Source organism: Oratosquilla oratoria, chromosome 18 (genome assembly GCF_046742065.1).
Source record: "Oratosquilla oratoria isolate Oo_2021 chromosome 18, ASM4674206v1, whole genome shotgun sequence".
Lineage (NCBI taxonomy): Eukaryota > Metazoa > Arthropoda > Malacostraca > Stomatopoda > Squillidae > Oratosquilla > Oratosquilla oratoria.
In genome coordinates, this window is record NC_134794.1 from 55,937,397 (window position 1) to 55,959,976 (window position 22,580).

The 22,580-nt window shown below is 37.2% G+C and overlaps 1 protein-coding gene across 2 annotated transcripts; it reads left to right on the plus strand.

The window, feature by feature from the left end:
- The first annotated feature begins 1,942 nt into the window (after positions 1–1,942).
- Positions 1,943–17,599, plus strand: LOC143035248 (uncharacterized). 2 transcript variants are annotated; one of them, XM_076202047.1, is made up of 3 exons: positions 1,955–2,077; positions 8,482–8,598; positions 14,385–17,599. In XM_076202047.1, exon 3 carries the CDS (start codon positions 14,981–14,983, stop codon positions 16,433–16,435), a length of 1,455 nt encoding a protein of 484 aa, XP_076058162.1. In that variant the 5' UTR covers positions 1,955–2,077; positions 8,482–8,598; positions 14,385–14,980; the 3' UTR covers positions 16,436–17,599. The 2 variants fall into 2 exon arrangements, with proteins under 2 accessions (XP_076058161.1, XP_076058162.1); XM_076202046.1 differs by lacking the exon at positions 8,482–8,598 and having other exon boundaries at positions 1,943–2,077.
- Positions 17,600–22,580: the final 4,981 nt, after the last annotated feature.

The following is a 22,580-nucleotide window of genomic DNA, read 5'->3' on the forward strand; positions in this document are numbered from 1 at the left end:
CACCGCTATGGGCGTGGGAGCATATGCCCTGGGGCGGCACATTTAGAGTGGTGGCACTTAGGCATGTAAGGGCTCTGATAGCATGCAGTAATGGGACCTTTCGCAGTGAGAGATTTGATACCAGACACCGCCAGATTTTGTAATTCTTGCCGAAAAATAATTACTTTTTGGGGCAAGTATTATAGACTTACAGAGGTATATCGTTGCACATTATTGTGTCTAAAATTCAAGTCAATTAATTTCATGATTGCAAACGGCATATAGCATTGTTTGAGCCTCTATTTATAATTACAGATGATATTCGTAAAACAGCCTATAATTGTATCAAGCCAAGCAATTTGTCATTTTCTACCGACTTCAATGGACATATACTGATATATACTTTCAATTGAATGCACCAAGCAATACTCAAATCTATGTAATGTATAGAAAATATATTTTTGTATCGAAGACTTTTTTCCGGTACGATTACTAAAGCCCCGTCCACACGTACTATCACGCCAAGATCTAAGAATATAAGGTCTAACCACTTCCGACCGAATTTCGAGGGAGTTGGCGCAGCGGGCCCGTGAACGTCACCTGGCTGTTCAAAGTGGGGTTAGCGGGTCCTATAGCTGTCAGTTGAAGCTGGTCCGTCGTTGGAAAATGACGTTGCCTTCGCTCGCACCGCTCCACGTAATTAGTTATATTCTGACAAATATTATATAATATATATATATATATAAAATATTATAGTTCCTGTCTATATATATGAATATATAATATATATGATATATAATATATATATATATATATATATATATATATATATATAATATATAAAATATTATAGTTCCTGTCTTCCTTGGCGTTTCACAGTTTTCTTCAGTGTATCACAAAGAGAAAATGGACTCAGCCAAATGACGTCAGAAGCTGCGCAGAAGATTTCAAACGGTCTGACCTGTATATTTAGACCTTGCTATCACGCATGAGCGATTTGATGCAGTAGTCGTGTTAATACCTTAACACTAGCGTCCAGACAAACTGCACCACTGCGAATACCTTACGCGAACAACCAGATCTCAGTCATCATTTGGCTTTCACGGGAAGAGAATGTCTGCCGACGCTCTACTCATTTAATCATTAAACCACCACAGCTTTGGAGTGTATACATTTTTCGTGGCACTCATTTCCCTGTGAAACTGTGTTTTCAGGGTAGAAAGTTTTTTGGTAATGTCTTCATTCCGCACATTACATTTTGTTAAAGAAAAGAAGTCAGCTTTCGATGTTTGTACTTTTTATATTTCTCATCTTGTATTCTTTGCACTTGATATTCCAAATGGCTGGGTACTGCTTTAGTAGCTTAATGTAATGTAAGATAATATTCTTCGTCCACTCGAAAGGCTTTGCGGAAGTTGCTTGTGCCATTGTATGAAACTAGAAGAGCGAAGCAGAGCGCGTGCTTCCTTTTTCTTCAACTGTTGACACACTGCGCAGCGCTGCGACGTTTTTCAAATCATCGCTTCAATACATCGCGCATCAAATAATCGTACGTCCGCCACCACTGTTGTTACATTTTATCTCACTGATTATCTTCATATACAGGACGTGACAGTGATATCCATTATTTTTCGACACTCTTAGATAAATTCCACAAACCGAAATCGACATCCTCTAATTTTTACTGCTTACACTTACTTCAGTAAAAATAATTACCTATTTTTAGTTTTATCTTATAATTAGATTAACAAAGCCTTATCACACACCAGTAAGTAAAAATTATAACATTAAGAGTCATGTTTTAAATTTTAAATACATTTATGCAGCAATTTATGTCGTATTTTTTTCTTAATATCGGTTTCCAAATTAGCTAAGTCACCCCTTTGCCCCGTGAATTCCCACACAATTGAAAATTCTAGCGCTAATAGGAAACTACGAGCCTGACTGCGAAAGGTCCCATTCCGTCCGCACGAGACATAGGTGCGGAGGGGATCGAAGTGTTGTGGAGTGGAGATAGTAAACAAAAAATTGAGAAGGATAGTGTATGTTATAAGTGACATCATTGTCATGTATTTTCGAGAAAACTTTATTTAAAAAGGTTTGTGCAATTGGCAAGGCTAGTTGATCTAAGTTACAAAGAAAGATGAGGCAATGGGTAGACCTCAGCGGAAATAATGCCTAGTATTTTACATTTTTTTGTTCTCTCCTCATACTTTACTATATATGTAAACAAGCTTGAGATAACAATCCCAAGTATCATGTAGAAATTTTCTTCGAAACGCTTACTTGTCCAGCAGCAAAAACAATTATATTTACACCAAGTTATATTGTCCAGGACTTCAACTTTTGTTGTCTTTCAGTTTATTGTTATTGGTAACTACGACATGTATTAGAATATTATTTTATATGTGCATTTTTGTATACTTTTGTTATCGTATTTGTTAAGGGACCTCAATGGAAATAAGTTCCCTAATGGGCTTTTCGGTATTATTTTAGCTGTGCACACCTACGCGATATAGTATTAGAAAATTAAATATTAATTTTGTAAATTAAAATAAATGAATATAGTATGTTATTTTCTTGGCGGAAATAAAGAACAAAAAACATGGCTGCAAGCATATCTACTAACGAACGAAGCCGCTAGGACACGGTACGGACGCCATGCTGTCGTCTGTCCAGTCCAGTCACCGTCATTTAGACGATGGTTTCCACGTTGTGGACCGGGTATTAAATACAGGTGACGTTAATAAACGCTGATACAAAGACAATAGGGCTTCTTTAGACTTTATGGGAGAACACGGGGTTCTGCCGTCGTCTGTTAATTGCCCGAGGTGCAATAATAATCAGGTCGTCAGCATCCGTGACGACGACGGCCCGGATGACCTTTAGAATTTGAGATACCGAATTACTAAATATAGGGTAGGTTACGTAGGTCAGGTTAGAATAGACGAATTTATCATCCTTTCATTTCTTCGATCTCGGAATCTATCAAAACAAACGGCGTATCATTCAATCGCCGCGACTTTGTTCGTTAGTAAATTGGTTTTAGCAACTTTTTTTGTTATTGGTTTCCGCCAAGAAAATCGCACATTACGTTGACGTAGTACTGTATATTTGACAAAATTAATCATTTTCTTTTGCTATATTGTGTAGGTGTGCACAACTAGAAATTTACCTTCTTTTTTTTAGTTATCTCTAGTAAATTAGTATATTCTTCTGATTTGGTTTATATTCCTTACATTTGTTGATCAATTAATTTGTACTGGTTATTGGCTTGTAAAATAATTATATATGTGAAAATTATATATATTTCTTGTGATTGCAGCTTTATATTTTGTCAACTTTTGTTTGTACTAAAAAAGTCTGAGGAGTTTTCCAACCAGCACCCTAAGGTTTGTATCTTTTAATGTGTGGATGTGGTACAGATGAGAGTTAAAGGGAAGAGATAGGCAGTATGTTTGTGAGAAGAAAGATGGATGTGTTGGCATTGAGTGAAACTGAATTGAAAGGGAGGGGCGAGAATGAGTTTGGGAGTGTAGTTGGGAGGTTCTCAGAAGGGCGAGGGAGAGAAGGGGTGGCTATACTAGTAAGTGAAGAGATGGGCAAGCGTATAGCGTAGTGGAAGGAGGTTTCTTCAAAATTAATGTAGATGAAGGTGAAACTGGGAAGGGAGATGTGGGTTTTTGTAAGTGCATGTGGGCCTGGTAGTGATAAGAGTATAGAGGAAAGGGAGGTTTTTTGGATGGATTTCAACAAGTACATAGAGGGTTTAGGTATAAATGTCAATGTAGTGGTATTGGGAAACCTTAATGCTAGGGTAGCAAATGAACCAATTTTATGGAGTGGTTGGTAAGTGTGAAGTTCCAGGAAAAAATCATAGTAGAGAGTTGATGGTGTAGCTGTGTCTAGAAAGAGATTTGATGAGAGTAAATACAGTGTTTAGGAAGAAAGTCAAGCATAAGTACACATGGGAGAGGGTGGTGGATGGAAGGGTGGTAGATAGTGTTAATGGACTATATGGTGGTAACCAGAAGTATAGTAGGAAGAGTTAAAGATGTACATGTTTTAAGGGGAGAGAGTGGGGGAATATCAGATCATTTTTTGGTGGAAGGTAAGTTGAGAGTGGAGGATAGATGAAGAAAAATGAAAAGGACAAAATGTAGGAAGGTGCTTAAAGTGAACTGCATAAATGAGAGAGAAAAGGAGAAGGAGTACAAGAAGAAGCTGAGAGAGTAGGAGGGAGTGAAGGATAGAGTAGAACTAGGAGTGGAGGAAGAATGGAGATAATTCAAGAAGGGAGTCACAAGATGTGCAAAGATGGTGTGTGGAGCAAGGAGGACAGGGGGGGAATAGAAGGAAGGGTAGCGAGTGGTGGGATGAGGAAGTAAAGAAGATTGTAGAAGAGAAGAAACAAGCATTTCACAGACTGGTTTCAAAATAAGACAAGAGAATCATATGAGAGGTACAAAGAAAAGAGAGAAATAAATTATAAGATAAAGGAGGCAAATAAGAGAGCAGATGTGAAATGGGGTAATAAGAGTATGACAAAATATCAAGTAGGGAAGAAAAGGTAAAAGGTGCAGATCATGGGGAGAGGATAATGGAAGAGAAGGCAGTAAGAGGAAGATGGGCTGAGTATTTTTGGGAGTTGCTAAATGTGAAGGAGGATAGGGATGGAAAGGTAGTTGCAGTGGGAAGCACTAAGAAAATGACCATGATGAGTGAGGAAAATGGAGGAGAAATAAGGAAAGATGACGTAAAGGCAGTTAAGATGATGAGAGCAGGTAAGGTACCTGGGTTGGATGGGTGTCATGCAGAATGGAGTGCTGAAGGAGTGCCTGTATGATTTCCCTTTACAAAGGAAAAGGGGACAAGTGTGAGTGTAGTAGTTTCAGAGGGATCAGCTTGTTAAGTGTAGTTGGGAAGGCTTATGGGAGGGTCTTGATTGAAAGGATTAGGAGAGGAAGAGAGGGAGTAATTGGTGAGGAACAGTGTGGGTTTAGGACAGGTAGGGGTTGTATCAATCAGATTTTTGTTGTAAAACATATGTGAGAAAGCTTTAAGAAAAGGTAAAGATGTTTTTGGGGTTTTATGGATTTGGAAAAGGCTTATGACAGAGTAGACAAGAAGGCACTGGGAGGATTTGCAGGTATACGGGATAGGAGGAAAGCTTTTAAGAACAGTCAAGAGTTTTTATGAGAGTAGTAGAGCTTGTGTTAGAATCAGAAATGGAGAGAGTAAATGGTTTGAGATAAAGGTGGGACTTCATCAGGCATGTGTTATGTTGCCTAGGCTGTTCAACTTATACATGGATGGGTTGGTGCAAGAGGTAAATACAAGGGTAGTGGGTTGGGGGATTGGAGATGGTGAAAGAAAATGGAGAAAAGTGGATAAGCCAGTTGTTGTTTGCAAACAACACTGCGCTGGTAGCAAGATCAGAGGAGGGATTGAAGAAGTTAGTGACAGAGTTTGGAATGATGTGTGAAAGAAGTTGAAGATAAATGTGGGTAAAAGTAAGGTGATGAGATGTACAACAGGAGAAAGTGGCAGCAGACTGGAAAGAGAGACTGGAGGAAGTAGATAGTTTTAGATATTTGCCTGCAAATGTGGCTGGAAATGGAGTAGAGGTGGAGGTAGAATGTAGACTGAAAGAAGCAAGTAAATACCTACAGGGATTAAAAAGTGTAATGAGAAATAGACATTTGGAAATGGATGCTAAGAGGAGATTGTATGGAGTGATTGTGCCGACAGCACTGTATGGGGCAGAAACATAGAACATATATATATATATATATATATATATATATATATATGTGTGTGTTGTTTTTAATCGTTCTATTACGCTCAAAGAGTGGCAAGCCTAGTACATAGGTGATTAACTATTTACATGAGAATCATGACTCACAGGACATGCTGTTCGACTGGGGCAGCAATTTGTAGACAAGTACAAAACATAGAACATAAGAGAGTAGGAGTTTGAATGTGTTTGAGATAAGGTGCCTAAGAAGTATGATAGGGGTTACTAGGCTGGATAGAATGAGAAATGAGGAGGTGAGGAGGAGAATAGGGGTGGAAAGGGAGTTGGAAGATAGGGTTGATGAAAGAGTATTGGGATGGTTTAGACACATGGAAAGAATGAGTGGAGAAAGATTAGAAAAAGAGGTGTGGATGGCAGAGGTAGAAGGAGTGAACATGAGGGGGTAATCTAGGATGAGATGGATGGATTGGGGTAAAAGGAGGATTGGGAAAGAGGGTAATATTTGTTGAGGAAGGACGAGAGAGGACAGAAGATAGGGGTGAGTAGAGAATGGTTGTGTATGGATGATGCTGTGATGCATTGGGGGAGTGGGTGGGGGAAGGGGGTTGAGGAAGTATGTATGAAAAATAAATTGACTCAACCTGAAGGTATTTCTCCCCATCTCCATTTCTGCATGAGGGGACATAGAGGTGGGGGGAGGTTGATTTAATGAAGCGGACTTGCTATGCATGTGCTGTGTCTTGTGACACTGCTTCTGACCCAGGGCAGTGGATGAGATGCAGGGATGACCCATCATCCAGGAGGAGCCAAGAGGGAGTGGGGGTGGATGGGAGTGGAGTATGTGGGGATGGAATGTGTGGGAAATTTTTTTTTCTTTCTTTTTTTTTCTTTTTTTTTAATCATTTTCAGAAGTGCACACTATGCAATATAGCAATAAGAAATTGAACATAAAATTTGTAAAATATAATACAGCAACATAAAATACATTTTTATTGGCAAAAATCAATAATTAAAAAGTTATTAAAGCAATACTTAAACAAATGTAGCTGCTGCAACTACTTGAGATGCCATCTTTGTTTTGGTAGATGCAGAGATTGAAGAAATTAAAGTATAATAAATTCGTCAATTCTATCCTAACCACCTAACCTACCTACCTACCTAACCTAACCTGCGTTTAGTAATGTAGCACTTATAATTCTAGAGGTCGTCAAGGTCGTTGTCATTATCTTCGACCTCTGAGTTTATCAAAATAAAGATTGCATCCAAAGGCATTGGTGTGACTCCATTCATTTGTGTGTGGCTTTGAGCAACATTTTCTGTCATAGATATCTGCCAAAACATATTACATTGATGTATTATAATTTACAAAATTAATATTTAATTCTCTAATGCTACATTGCATAGATATGCACTTGTAGAAAATACCTTTTTTCTCATGTAAAGTAATCACTATCACTAACCTGTGTCAGTTTTATTATTGTGTCATATAATTATTGTTATTTTTAGTTTTGTTGTAACTATTATTACTATATTTTATTTGTTTAATATTTCAGATACCATTAGTTTTTTTTCTCCTAACTTGGCCTCTTATAGATTTGGAAAAAATAGAGGAATCTCTTGAAGTGTTTTACCACCATGATCTAATGCTTTCACAAACTGACCAAACCAAGCTTTATATGAAGTGGGGGGTAGCAGCACTTTGGCAGACTCTACAAGAGGCTGTCTGATAACACTGAGTTTTCCTGGTTGCAAGTCTTTCCAAGGGAGTCACTCCATTTTCTGGTAGTGTTCATTATCAGCCCAACTGTCCCATAGACAAAGAAAACATGAACATTTGGTATACCCACCCTGTAATCCAAGTAAGAAGGCGAACATTTTAAAATCACCACAAACATCCCATTTAAACTCATCATAGTTTATCTTCTTGAGAAGCAGGGATAGATACTGATTCCCATTATGTAGTAAAACAGCTTTGAGGCTTTATGTAGAACTATCTATGAACAGTCATAAATTTCAATAGCTGTAAATAAGCCATTAATGTCTTCACAAAATCAGAGATCCTCTCCACCAGATTCCATTCACTCAGTTTGGATGCTAAATGCTCAGCTCCTGACTTAGTGAGGCCCAAGTCCCTGATGAGCTCATCCAGTTCATGTTAATTTGGAAAGTGTGGGAAGGACTCAGTCGTGGCACAAAAATTTAATCCATTACTTCATTGTCACAATTTTCTCATTCTCCTGATGAAACCTCCATCATATCCTCTATCTGAAAAAAAGATGTATTTATTAACTGGAACATAAATATGAATTGTATGTATAATTGCATTACAAGAAAACATAGCTAGATATTTGGAAGATTTCAATATTCTGTTACAAATATGAGTGTTCACAATTTGATAAGATTTACTTATATTTTCTGGTGTCATGTGAGACAGGTGCAATAGAGGATAAAATGCTGGGATATGGAAGGGATTTTCTTCCCTTAGATTTAATGTACTTGGATATATCAGTCATGCAAAAGTAGTAATCATGATGATGCTTTTTTAGCTCTTGCCAAACTCTGGGCACATCAAAGATTATTGCTTTTCTTGCACCTCTCAGCCATGCCTCTTAATTTAATCGACAACTTCCACATATCACATAAGGAACCTATGGTTTTTCTTGGTCACCCATACTCATTTCAAAGTAGTCTGTAAGCAATCTATTACTTCACAAATTTCACAGTTTAATGTGATACATGTTTAGGCCCAACCTAGGAACCACAAACACAACAGAATGAATCTGGTGAATTCCTGCATCCTCCTGTAGCCATGGTCAAGAATGTCAATATAGAATAAACCTAGAGAAATACAAACAACAGTTGTAAGTGTGTTTTCCCATACCCTGCACATTTCTTTATATTAGTATAATTTTCTATATCACTAAAACAGTTGATGTAAAAAAAAAACAAGTACATATTTGAATCCAGTGCAAAATTTTGCTATAGAAACAATATATATGTAAATATATATATATATATATAATATATATATATTTACCTAGTTGTACCTAGTTGTATTTTACGGGAAGGGGAGCTATGCTCGTGGTGTCCCGTCTTCATATCTCATTTTATCTAAACTATTTTTAAATTTATGTATTGTTTTTGCAAACACCAACTTTCTCATTTAACTTGTTCCAACTGTCTATTACTCTGTGAGGAAAGCTGTTCTTTTTCACATCTCTTCTATAGCTGTCTTTCTTGGTTTTCTTTCCATGTCCTCTTGTATTTTTATCATCCCATTTTATCAGATTCTCTCTATCAATAATTTCTATGCCTTTCATGATTCTGTAAATAGCTATCATTGTGTGTATTTACCTAGTTGTATTTACCTAGTTGTATTTTACGGGAAGGGGAGCTATGCTCGTGGGGTCCCGTCTTCATATCTCATTTTATCTAAACTATTTTTAAATTCATGTATTGTTTTTGCACACACCACTTTCTCATCTAACTTGTTCCAACTGTCTATTACTCTGTGAGGAAAGCTGTTCTTTTTCAAATCTCTTCTATAGCTGTCTTTTTTTATTTTCTTTCCGTGTCCTCTTGTATTTCTGTCATCCCATTTTATCAGATTCTCTCTATCAGTAATTTCTATGCCTTTCATGATTCTGTAAATAGCTATCAAATCTCCTCTCTCTCTTCTTTGCTCTAGTGTCTGTAGTTCAAGTTTTTCTAGTCTCTCTTCATATGATAGTTTTGAGAGTGTTGGTGCCAGTTTTGTAATTGCTCTTTGTATTCTTTCAAGTTTTTTTATACATTTTTTTGTACTTGGTGACCATATCATTGCTGCATATTCCAATCTTGGTCTTATCAGGGTGATTAGGATTTTCTTCACCATTTCTTCATCCAGGTATGTAAATGCAACTTTGATCGTTCTTATTAGATTATAAGTCTCTCCGAAAATCTTATTTATATGTTTCTCCGGTGACATATTATTCATAACAATGACTCCCAGGTCCTTCTCATTTTCTACTTTTTTTATTCCTTCTTCTCCCAATTTATATGCTCCTGTTATTCTGTTTTTGCTTTTTCCAAATTCCATTATACTACACTTTTTTGTATTGAACTCCATCTCCCATTTCCTACTCCATTCTTGTACTTTATTTAGATCTCTCTGTAGTGATTCACAATCCTCTTCAGTTTTCACTCTTTTCAGTAGTTTTGCATCATCTGCAAAGAAGCTCATATAGCTTTCTATTCCTTCATCCATATCATTAATATATATAGCAAACATTATTGGGGCCAGAACTGTTCCCTGCGGAACACCGCTTATTACTTCATCCCATTTTGAGTGCTGGTTTCTTATCACTACTCTCATTTTTCTTTCTTGCAAAAAGTCATCCATCCAATTAATTAGCTTGCCCTGTATTCATCATTCAGTTTCTAATTTCTTAAGCAACTTCTTATGTGGTACTTTGTCAAAAGCTTTCTTTAGATCTAAAAATGCACAGTCTGCCCATCCATCTCTTTCCTGTATTATATCTATTAGTCTTGAATAGAAACATATTAAATTGGTGACGCATGATCGTCCTTGTCTGAATCCAAATTGCCTTGGATTTAACACTGTTTTTTTCTAAATATTTTACCCATCTACTTTTGATAATTCTTTCACAAAGTTTTGCTATTGTACTTGTTAGAGAGACTGGTCTATAGTTGGTAGGTTCTTTATTTCCTCCTTTGTATATAGGTACTATGTTTGCTTTTTTCCAATCTTCTGGAACTTTTCCTTCTTTCAAGGAACTATTTAGTATGCTATGTATTTTGTCTGCCAGTTCATTCCTGCATTCTTTTAGTATCCAGTTTGCTATTTCATCTGGTCCATGCGATTTTCTGACATCAAGATTACTCAAGTGTGTTAATATTTCATTCTTTGTTACTTTTATTTCTTCCATAGGGGGGACTTTCTCTTTCCATTCGTTCTCTTCAGGTTGTATGTTCTCCCTTGTAAACACTGATTTAAAATGTTTGTTCATAATTTCCGCCATTTCCATTTCCTCAGTGTATTCAACTCCCTCCTGTCTTAATTTCTCCAAGTCTTGTTTGTTTTTCAGTTTATTGTTTACAAATCTGTAGAATAGTTTCGGTTGATCTTTACACTTTTCTATGATATCTTTTTCATATTTTCTCTTTTCTTCTCTGCACATTTATACATATTCATTTCTATAGCAGGTATATATTTTCCATTTTTCAGGTCTTCTGTCTTTTTTCCATCTGGTCCAGGCTTTGTCTCTATTGTCTTTTAACTCCCTACAGCTTTTGTTGTACCAGCATTTTACATATTCTTTTTCTTGTTTTTGTCTTGGGACATACTTTTCCACTCCTTTTTTGTAAATTTTTGTCAAAATATTCCATTTCTCTTCTACTGTTGTTTCTTCTTTGTATATTTCTTCCCAGTTTTCCTTTTGAAAGAATTCTCTTATTTTATCAAAGTTTGTTTTTTCATACATCATTCTTCCTTTTCTGTATTGTTCATTTCTTTTCATATATTTTTCTTCATTAAGTTCCAGTTCAATCAGTATGTGGTCACTTTTACTTATTGGTGTTTTATATTCAATTTTGTCCACTATTCTAGGTTCGGATGTAATTACTAGGTCTAGTTTCGATGGCTCTTCTTCATTTCTATACCTAGTGTTCTCCTGTATCCATTGTGTCATTGTATGGTCAGTAACCATCTCGAGTAGAGCGTTACCCCATGAGCCGTCTCCACCCTTTACTGTCATTTCTTCCCAGCAGATTTCTTTGCAATTAAAGTCGCCCATCATAACTATTTTTCCTCCCTCTTCCATTATCTTGTTTAATGTTATCTTTGTGTCCTCTAACATACTTTTATGTTCACTCTCTTCCCATGAGGTTGTTTTTGGGGGCACATAATTTATCACAAACTTTCTGTTCTTCTTATCTCTGTCTTCTACTTCCATCATTATCATTTCTACTGTATTCTTTCCATATGTGACACCCTTCACGTTTATATCCTTCTTAGTTAGGAACATAACTCCACCCCCTTCCTTTTTCACTCTGTTTCTAATCCAATAATTATATGCATCATGTCCTACACTGTTGGGTGGTAGTGGACCTTTTAATTTTGTTTCTACAATTCCCATTATGTCTGGTTCTTTTTCTTTCAAGTAATCATTCAGTTCATTCAATCCTGTTATCAATCCATCTATATTTGTGTAAGACACTATTAGTTTTCTACCACTTCCATTGTGTTCTCTGTTTCCCTTTTGTTTTTCTTTAGTATGCTTGACTTTCTTCAGTTTCATATTCACTACTCTCCAATAGAATCTCTCTTTTTCTGACTCCGTTCTTATCTCGTTTTTTTCCTTTGCTTCAAGTCTTTTCTGTTTTTCTTCCTCTCCTCTTTATTCATTTCCCTTTTTATCCATACCTTTTTATATTGTTCACTTGTTGCTAGTTTCCCTGTTTTGGATAAGATATTCTCAGCCGTAGTTTGTGACCTGAATTTAATCTTGATTGGTCTGGTCTTGTCTGTACTATATTTCCCTAGCCTGAATTTCTCTTCGATTTGTTTCATTATTTCTGGTTCATCTTCCTGAACTAATTCTAGTAAATTTCTTACTTTTTCATTTTCCTCTTTGATTCTTGTGGTTCTATCTGGGTTATGTTTCTCTTCCATTCCTAATATAATTATACATTTCTTTTTGTCTGCTAAGTCTCTTACTATATTCTCCTTCTGTCTCATCACTTTAATAACTGAGTTTTCAGTTTGTTCATTCATTTGCTGTCTGATTATGTCAGTGAATGCAACCTTGCTATTTTCATGAATTTTTTTTCCAACCCTCCTTGTTCTCCATATTATTCTCCTTTAAGACTTTATTCTCATCTTTTACTTCTTTTAACTGTTGTTTTAATTCTTCAATTTCCTTAGTTAAGTTTTTGTTCGCCCTCTCTAGTTCTTCCAATTTTTCAATTCTTCGTATCATACTGTCAACATTACCGAACCTACGCTCCAAGTCCTCGTTCATCTTATCGACCCCTCTTTAAATCCCTTGAAAATATTCTCATCACTTTCTACTGTATTGCTCCTATCTATACTTCTAATCTTCACATTCCTATTAGACATGTCGTCATCCTCCAGCTCGTCTTGCGGTCGCTTGTCCACCTTTCGGCGGCCCGTTAGGGCCAATTCCTCCACCTCCTCATTACCTTCCATTTCCCCAGCAATCCCTCCCCCTCTCCACTTTCCTTACTTTCCCACTACCCCACGAGCAATTTCCCCCCACCCTGTAAATACAAAAAGGCACTTCTCTTTGCGTTGGGATCCACAATCTGCACTTTTCTTCAGAACGTTCTTCAAGCCGTCCGTTCGTTGAAAGTGTGTGTGTGTGTGTGTGTGTGTCTAAACAGAAATGTAGTAGCACATTTGTATATAACACAAGAAACTCACAGTCACAGAAAATAAACTTCAAATGAAAGAAGATTCTATATTTCGGCTAGTAATTGTAGCCCTCTTCAGGAAAGAAGAGGGCTACAGTTGGTCGCCGAAATATAGAATCTTCTTTCATTTGAAGTTTATTTTCTCTGACTGTGGGTTTCTTGTGTGATATATAAATATATATATATATATATATATATATATATATATATATATATATATATATATATATATAAATATATATATATATATATATATATAAAAGAGAGGAACAATTTTTTTAAGTAAATGAAATGGTGGAAATAAGCCGCCTTAGGTTGTCAGATCCTGCTGTGGATGTGCTGTGTCTTACTGCATTGGTTCTGACCCAGACAGTGGGCAAAGGGGATGGCCCTTCATTCACTAGGGAAACAAATGTGTGATGAGTGGCATTGGCTAGATCCCTTATAAGAGGGAAGAAGCATTTTGATAGATATTTGTTTCTATATATTTATTTTTTATTATTTTATCATTACCATTATTATTATTGTATATATATATATATATATATATATATATATATATATATATATATATATGTATATATATGTATATATATATATATATATATATATATATATATACATATATATATATATAAATATATTTTTTTTTTTTTTTTTCTCTCTCTCTCTCCCCTCATAAATTTCATCATTGACAGTATTCTTCTGACCAAAAATACCAAACATGGTGGATGGGAATGAAATGGGTGGGAGTGGGTACTTACCTTTTGACTTTGGGAGAAATCCCTTGGTATATAGCTAGATATTTCATTTTTATTATTATTATTATTTTTTCTATAAATTTCATCATTGACAGTGTTCTAACCAAAAATACCAAATGTTTTCAAAACCACTTCAGTGTGATGATGCCTACTTAGGTGTCATGAAGTGCGAGTGGGTACACAAGAATGCTGGCATTAACGTCTTGATCATATATATTTTTTTAAGTTGTACATAAGTTATCCCCAGATTCTGTGAACTGGTTTGATCATGTTTTCTGTGTTTATTATTAATCAGAGTAAAAGAGAATGAGTAATACTGCAGTGAATTTATATTTCATAATGTGAGTAGTGTGATGAATCATACATATGATAGTCAATGCTGCGCACAAGAATTTGACTTGTACTGAAGTGGTTAAGCTTAATTTTTTTCTAACATTTTGCTTTTCTTTCAGGCATTTCAAGGAACTCTTCACAGTTTTCTGTCCAGAAATAAGAAACGAAAACTCCTGAAAACATCTATGTAGGGCTTATGCTGCGGAGCAATTCTACCTGTGTAATTCCCAGTGTGAAGAAATGGTTTCATTAAGACTTCTTGGATTACAAAATTGGTCCCATAGCATATGTTCTATTTGTTAGCATTATTATTTTTAGGCCAGTAATTTGAAAGAAATGGTTCCTAAAGGGAAGGAAGCCGCACAAGTTTATAAGTATTAAGTTTTCTTTTTTACCCAAATTAGCAAATTGAAAAGGCCTATGGGAAATTACACTGACAAGAAACCTGACATACTTTTTGTGAGCCATCTTGTACAATTGTGTTAATCTGAAAATCCTTATGAGCGCTCCCCTGAAGGATGGCTTTCTAATACTCTCTCTGAATCTTGTGTACTCTTCATTAATCAAGGTTTTCCCATCATGTTAATCTAGGTTCTTGCTTTTTGACTTACTTGCCTCCTTGTTATATAGATAGTTAATCTGAAGATACTTATGAGAACTCACATGCAACTCTACATGTACCTTTTGTAATCATTTTTTTTATTGTAGTATAAAAATGCATAGAACTCAAAGTGGAGACAAGACTGATGAATGCATTCCTTGTGAAGCTTCACTTTCCACTTCTGGTAATCAGAAAGTATATATGAGAACTCAGACAAGGGAAGAGCCTCATAAATGCACTTATTGTGAAGCTTTATTTCCTAGTTCTGATGATCTGGAAATGCATACGACAACTCACAAAGGAGAAAAATATACATGTACTCACTGTAAAGCATCATTTACCCAGAATGCATCTCTAGTAACACATATGAGAAGTCATGCAGTGGAAAGACCTTATTCGTGTACTCACTGTGAAGCTTCATTTTCCAATTCCGGGAATTTGAAAAGGCATATCAGAAGACACACGGGGGAAAAGCCTCATCAATGCGCTCTCTGTGAATCTTCGTTTTCCCATCCTGGCACTCTGAAAATACACATGAGAACGCACACGGGAGAAAAGCCTTTTACGTGTACTCGTTGTGAAGCTTCGTTTTCCCGTTCTGATAATCTAAAAACCCATATGAGAACACATACCGGGGAAAAGCCTCATAAATGCACTCAGTGTGAGGCTTCGTTTGCACAGTCAGGAAGCCTCAAAATACATATGAGGACTCACACAGGGGATAAGCTTCTTAAATGCACTGTTTGTGATGCTTCATTTTACCATTCTTATCTGAAAATTCATATGAGAACTCACACAGGAGAAAAGCCGTATCCCTGCACTCTTTGTGAAGCTTCGTTTTCTCATATTCTAACTCTGAAAAGGCATATGAGAAGACACACGGGGGAAAAGCCTCATCACTGCACTCTTTGTGAATCTTCGTTTACGCACCCGGGTAGTCTCAAAAAGCATATGAGAACTCACACGGGAGAAAAGCCTTACGCATGTACTCATTGTGAAGCCTCATTTTCCCGATCGGATAGTCTGAAAAATCACGTAAGGACGCATACTGGGGAAAAGCCTCACAAATGCACTCTATGTGAAGCTTCATTTGCTCAGTCAAGTGGTCTGAAAACACACATAAGGTATCACACAGGAGAGAAGCCACATTCGTGTACTATTTGTAAAGCTTCATTTTCCCAGTCCGCTCATCTCAAACGCCACATGAGAATTCACACGGGGGATAAGCTTCTTAAGTGCAGTGTTTGTGATGCTTCATTTTACCATTCTTATCTGAAAATTCATATAAGAACTCACACAGGAGAAAAGCCGTACCCGTGTAATCTTTGTGAAGCTTCGTTCTCACATTTTGTGACTCTGAAAAGGCACATGAGAAGACACACGGGGGAAAAGCCTCATCAATGCACTCTTTGTGAATCTTCGTTTTCCCTTTCGAGTACTTTGAGAAGACATATGAGAACTACTCATAGAGGGGAAAAGCCTTATGCGTGTTCTGTCTGTGAAGCTTCGTTTTCTCAATCTGCAACTCTGAAAGGCCATATGAAAACTCACGCAGGAAAATCCTCATAAATGCACTTTTGTAGAGCTTCATGTGCTCCTTCAGGGTGTTTGAAAATACCTTTGAGAAGTTGTATGGGAAAAACCTTGTACATGTTATCTTTCTAAAACTTCATTTCACATCTAAATATGTATTGACTGCATGGCAACATGTAGCCAGTGCTTTAAGAATTTAGGGATTATTCTATGGTGCCCCTATAGACCAGAACCATACATTATTTTTCTTTGGTTAGGGTAGATTCTACTCATAGAGGAATGCCACTACTTTTGTACTACAACTTTACCTCCTTTATGCTGTTACCATAATGTCCTTTACCATTGTGGTGGTGGTTGTGGAGAGGGGGATAAAAATTTCTGCCACCATGCTTCCCTCATGTGTTGTAAAAGTTGGCTAAGTGGGACACAGTGATAGGACTAGGGATCCTGCTCTCTGAATGGGTATCCTACAAAAAGTCAAGGCATAAGAGAGTCTAGAAGAACTCCATTGATAACCCTAAAATTTGGGTAATTAAATGTGCATGGTCATAGTATAGATAGAGTAAAAGGGAAGTGATTGGTAGTTTGTGAGAAAGAAAATGGATGTGTTAGCATTAAGTGAAAATATTAGATTGAAAGGGATATTTTTTTTAAGCTTGTTAGTGTGGTGGGGAGAGCAATGAGGGGGTGAGGGATTGAAGGAATGGCTCTGCTGGTAAGTAATGAGATGGAAAGTGCATACTGGAGTGGAGGGAGGAAAGTGTATTTGTAATTAATGTAGATGAAACTGGGATGGGAGATATGGTTTTTCATAAGTGAATATTGACCTGGTAGTGAGAAGAGTGATGATGAAATGGAGATTTTTTTATAGTTTTGGAAAGGATGTGAATGTAGTGTTAGGGAGACCACAATGGTATAGTAGGCACAGGAAATGAAAATATACATCGGAAGTGAACAGTGATAATTTAGAAAATTTATGAACAAATGAATATATAAGAATAAGCAATTAACAGATATTTTTAGTTATACTGTTGTAATAAAGCTTGAGATCAAGTAGAGTTTAGATATTGCCATTGACTGAAAGTCACTTTTCATTCAGTTTCTGACTGATCTTGAAGCTGACAATTGTCTCAATGAGGACCTTGCAATAGTGGTTCCCTAGTTGTGAACTATTATTTCTTTTGATGTGAATAAATTGCATAACTTGTAAGTCAGACTTTTTCATTAAGATCCTAACACATATCCTTCAATGGGAACAGTATTAATCTGGGATGGACACAAGGAGAAAGGATATCTTTGCAAAAGAGTGTGGATGGTAGTAAGTGCCTTTGGAAAATCGTGAGGTATCACTGGAATAATTTTGTATGAAACCAGACTCATTTTAAGCCTGTCAATATCATAATTCATAAACATCAATTCTGGCTATTTTGTTGTGTGGATCCCTGATGTTGATCTCACTCACAGGGTTGTCTACACAATATCCAGCCAAATTTCAGATCAGCTGGGGACTAGTGTGATGACCAGAACAACAAACTTATGACATAGGTAGTGGATGGAAACCAGGAAGCTTATACAAATAATTTTTATTAAACTTACATGAACATATTACATCTCCATGAAAATGAGATTGGGCATGTATAGGAAAATATGTACTAGGGTAGACTGAGGCTTAATCCTGAGAGGGTAGGTAGTGGAAGATACAGTTTGGGACAGATTTATTTTCAGCTACCAGCGCTGCAACTGTTTCTTGCCAAAAACCACATCTTATACCTGTACTCCTCTAAGGCATTACAGCTTTTGTCAATTTTATAATGTTTTTGCCAAAAGAGCAGACAGGACCTTAGATATGACAAGAAAAGCCTGTTACCGACATTTCATAAAGCCTCCAAATACTTTGGTAACCCTGACTTGCGATGACTGACAATCAGGATGACTACGGCAGTGTTTTGACAACTGATAGTCTCCTAAGTGTGGTGCCTCTTCCTATCAAGGAATCTTGTTAGGAAGCAAATTTTCTTATCAGCAGTAGCCACACCTCGAAGTATGGCAGACTACCGTATACTGCAGCAACGAGCCTCCTTCACTGGTAAAGCAGTCATAAGACAACACCAAAGAACGGACAAACAGGTTAGAATCTACTAATTAATTTTCCACCAGGCTGAAGAATTTCCATAACATTGAACTTGTGCAGTTCCCCAATGAGACCAAAAGAAAATTGCAGTACTCCTTTATGGTGTGGTCCCAGATCTATTAAGGTCAAATCTATCAAATGCTCCAGTAGGCCCCTTCTCAGCAGAAACATCACGATCCTGAACTGAATTGCGCAAGTAACTCTCAATGAACCATGAATGCCAAAATCTCAACAACAATCTAGGATTATCTCTCTTTAGGGTTGCTATGATTTTGGAAAGTAATCCCCAAAGGGTGTGATCTTACATTCGGGAACCAATTGAATTTTCTCCACCCTTTCACCAATCAAATTCGTTGTTATAAGTCTATATGGCTATATTTTTTACTTAAGCAGTCTCAAATCTCTGCATAACTCAGGTTACAAAAATTCTAAACTAGCAATTTATTCTGGCCTCCTGCCATTGTTTATAAACACAAGGTGGAGAGTGAACTTATGCATCTCCTTGCTTGCTGGATATTGTTTATAAACACCTAACCTATAAAAATGTAACACCCATCTTCTACCCCTCTTTCTACCAGCCTCTTACAGGACTCTGGCATATTACAGTAATCTGGAAATGAACATTTGAGATATTTTGTTTATATAAGGAGCTAACTCAATAATTCAAACTACTTGTACTGGCTAAAACAAGGTTGGAAAATAAATCTCCTTCAATAAATGTTATTATCAACTTAATGGTAACCCAAAATATGCTATAAATGCCAAATAAATATGCAACCACTCCAGCATGTACAAATGTCTGTAACATCAATTACCTACTGATCTTCAAAAACATCTTGATCAAATTATACAGTGACAAATTGTTTGCAAAACTCTAACCGTTAGTTAGAAACTCACTGCTACAATTTTATGCTGGTAAGTGATGAATAGTGTTTGATGTCCTTATCCTCCTCATAAATGATGTTAAGGCAGCAACAACTAAGGAGGAGAAAAGGACATAATTATTTGAAGAATTGTTTGCGGTAGATCTCAGTGGAGGATGTTTTCTTATTTTTTAAGTGGTGAATTGTTGGGTACAGCTTGCACTTACAAACATACAAATGCAATCAAAAGACATACAAAATAATGATGTAATGATTATTGTGTTACAGTCTTCTCGTCTGACTTTTGACCGGTCCAAGGGAGAGTGAAGTGAAGCCCTCCCTCCTGAGTACCCTAGACACCGAGGGTGATGCCACTGGTCACTTCTGGAAGACCCATGTAGTGTATGCAATAAGCGTCTTTAAACTCCCGGAATTGGTTCGGCGTCGTGCTCTAGATGGCACTCACCCAGATTATGCCCCATCCCTCTCCCCCATGGCGATCTCTCTGCGTCAGCATTGCAACAGAAGGAAGGTTAACTACAACCCAGCACGGCTGCAACCCATGATCCTTGGGGCTATAAAGGCCATTACCTCTGTAGCAAGCTTGTTGTACTACACGGATGGCTCTCTAGACACCCTCACGGGAAGGTGTGTCACGGCTTTTACAACCGTCGATGGAGTGATCGCGCTGTGGGTGACGGAAGATCTAATCTTCAGATGGAGCTTGCCATCTCCTAGGTCCTGGACCATGCTCTCTCTGCTGAGCAGGGGACACTCGTGATCCACACAGACTCAAGGGGTGCTATATTGGCGTCATCTGGTCCGCGATAACAACAGATGACTTCTAATTAACGACATCAATTCAGCACTCGCTGCTCCTTTCGGACCAATATGGAAGGTCTGCAACATTTCACTAGATCCCCAGTCACCTCGTGATTTCAGGGAACACTATTGTGGATGATGCTGCTAAGGCAGCGACGAGGTTCAGCAAAATCACATTGAAGGGCGGAATCTACCATTCACAGGATCCGCCTAAGATATCACTGTGGGTGGCAAGTGCTACATGCGGGAATAGACAATCGCGAACGCTGCAAACTCTGTAGTGCCGAGGTGCAACAGCCTCTCCACCACTACTTGCTAGAGTGTAGAGCAAAGGCCATCCTTCGCCATGAACTCAATGTGTACAAAACAACGCGAATATATAAAGAGAATCATCCGCTGTGTTTCAATATACTTTTTGGAACAAGAATCTCAGTGTTGAATTCTACACAGTCGACTGCAATCAGAAAAGTAGAAGTCCTGAGTAAGATAATGCAGAAACAGTTGTATTTTTCAACCAGATGTGTTTATAGGAAAACCTGCTGCCCAAATACATATATATACAAGTAAACACACACACATTTTTATTGGATCGGCTGTTTGCTAAGCAATAGCTCGAAGGTGAGGAGTTGTATAACTTCGCTCTCAGCGTTACGTTTATAAACAAGGCCCTGGGGACTCAATTTTATTGCTGTATGCAACTTTTACATTTGCTGATATAACCTGGGTGAGTGTGTGGTGAATTCGAGATTGCTCGAGTAAACAGTATCGCATGCGGATATGATTGGAGAAAGGGTAGGGGTGGAGAAAATTAAATTGGTTCATGATTGTAAAATCACGCCCTTAGGGTAGGTTCTTAAATATAGAATTAAAGATCATTGGACTAAAGAAATAATGATGTCACTGTAGAACTGACCTAGGGCCCAAATTGACTGTTATTGATGGAATTCTTTGCAAGAGCTTTGTAGAGTACTGTGTACTAAGATTAACAAAATACAGATATGGAGGAAAAGTGAGAGAAAGTTTATTCACCTAGAAAGAAGATCATAATTGAAGGAAAAGAACTATAACAGTGGATGATTGGAGGCCTACCGACTAAAATTGTGTGTGACAGACAGGGCACACAAATGGTGGCAAGCTAGAGACGAAACGCAACGCAACGCAACGCTACTAACGAAGAGAGTGGTGATTAGAATTGGTGCAAAATACTACATCTAACGGACTAAGTGCAAGATACGGTTACGAGACTGGTGCATCAAGCTACAGGACAACGTAGTGCTCGTAGCTACGCTGCACGTGCTGACTACGAGACTGGTGCATCGAACTACAAGCAACAGTGCACGATGGTACGAGGATTCGGCTACGAGGAGTGAACGAAGGACTACTACTAGAAGTGAACGAGAGACTTCTGCAAGGACGAGCTAGTGACTGAGGTTGATATACGTGTGAGGTACGCGCTGTACGTGTGAGGACGGCTACATAGGAAGCAGTCGATTCAAATTGATATTGACAGTTGAAGGTATGACTACAGGAGTTTTACGACATGAAGTTGTTACCTCGCAAACAAACATTCCAAAGTTTTCGGGGGAAGAAAATACAGTGGGAGTCAATAGGTTTCTCAGTTTGATAGATACTTTAATAGTCACTAAAAACATAACAGATGAAAAAAGGAAAATAGAAAATTTAAAAGAAAATGTAGATCCTGAGAAGGGTAGGGCTAGGCTTATAATAAATTTCCAGCAAATGGAAGATATCAACCAATATGAAGCTTATAAGAAGGCATTCATTAAACATTTTAAGTCAAAGTGTGATCAGAATCCTATCAGGTCTTTGGTTAGAATGATAAAGGTAAAAACAAGTGAATCAAACACAGAATATTGATCAAATTAGACAGATGGTCTAAGGACATGGCTTTTATGTTGAAGGATTCAGATTGGAGAAAGATCTAGTGAAAAAAATATAAAAGTTACGTAGGTTACTAAGTTAATAGCATTTGCAATATTGGTACACAATTGTCATAGCTACAGAAAAGCTGTATAAAGATTCCAGACAAAACATGGTCCAGACAAAACATGGACTTAGGGGAGGTAGATTACCTTCTACAAGGTCATTGTGAATATAAAACAATTAGTCCATATGTCATGACAGTGGGACTGCAACAACAGAAAAACTAGGAACTCTAGGAGTGATTACAGTAACAGAGGATCTGAATATGGAGTTAGAAGCACTTCAAGGAATGGTAGAATTGTGTGTTACAATTATAATACCTTGGGACATAGAGCACAAGAATGTTATTTTGAGACTGTAGAAAATGCAAATACGAGGGTCATGATGAGTATCATTGTAGAAACCCACCTTTCTGATAGTA

Excerpts from the sequence above, each read along its gene's own strand:
- LOC143035248 (XM_076202046.1), top strand. The coding sequence starts at position 14,981 with ATGCATAGAACTCAAAGTGGAGACAAGACTGATGAATGCATTCCTTGT.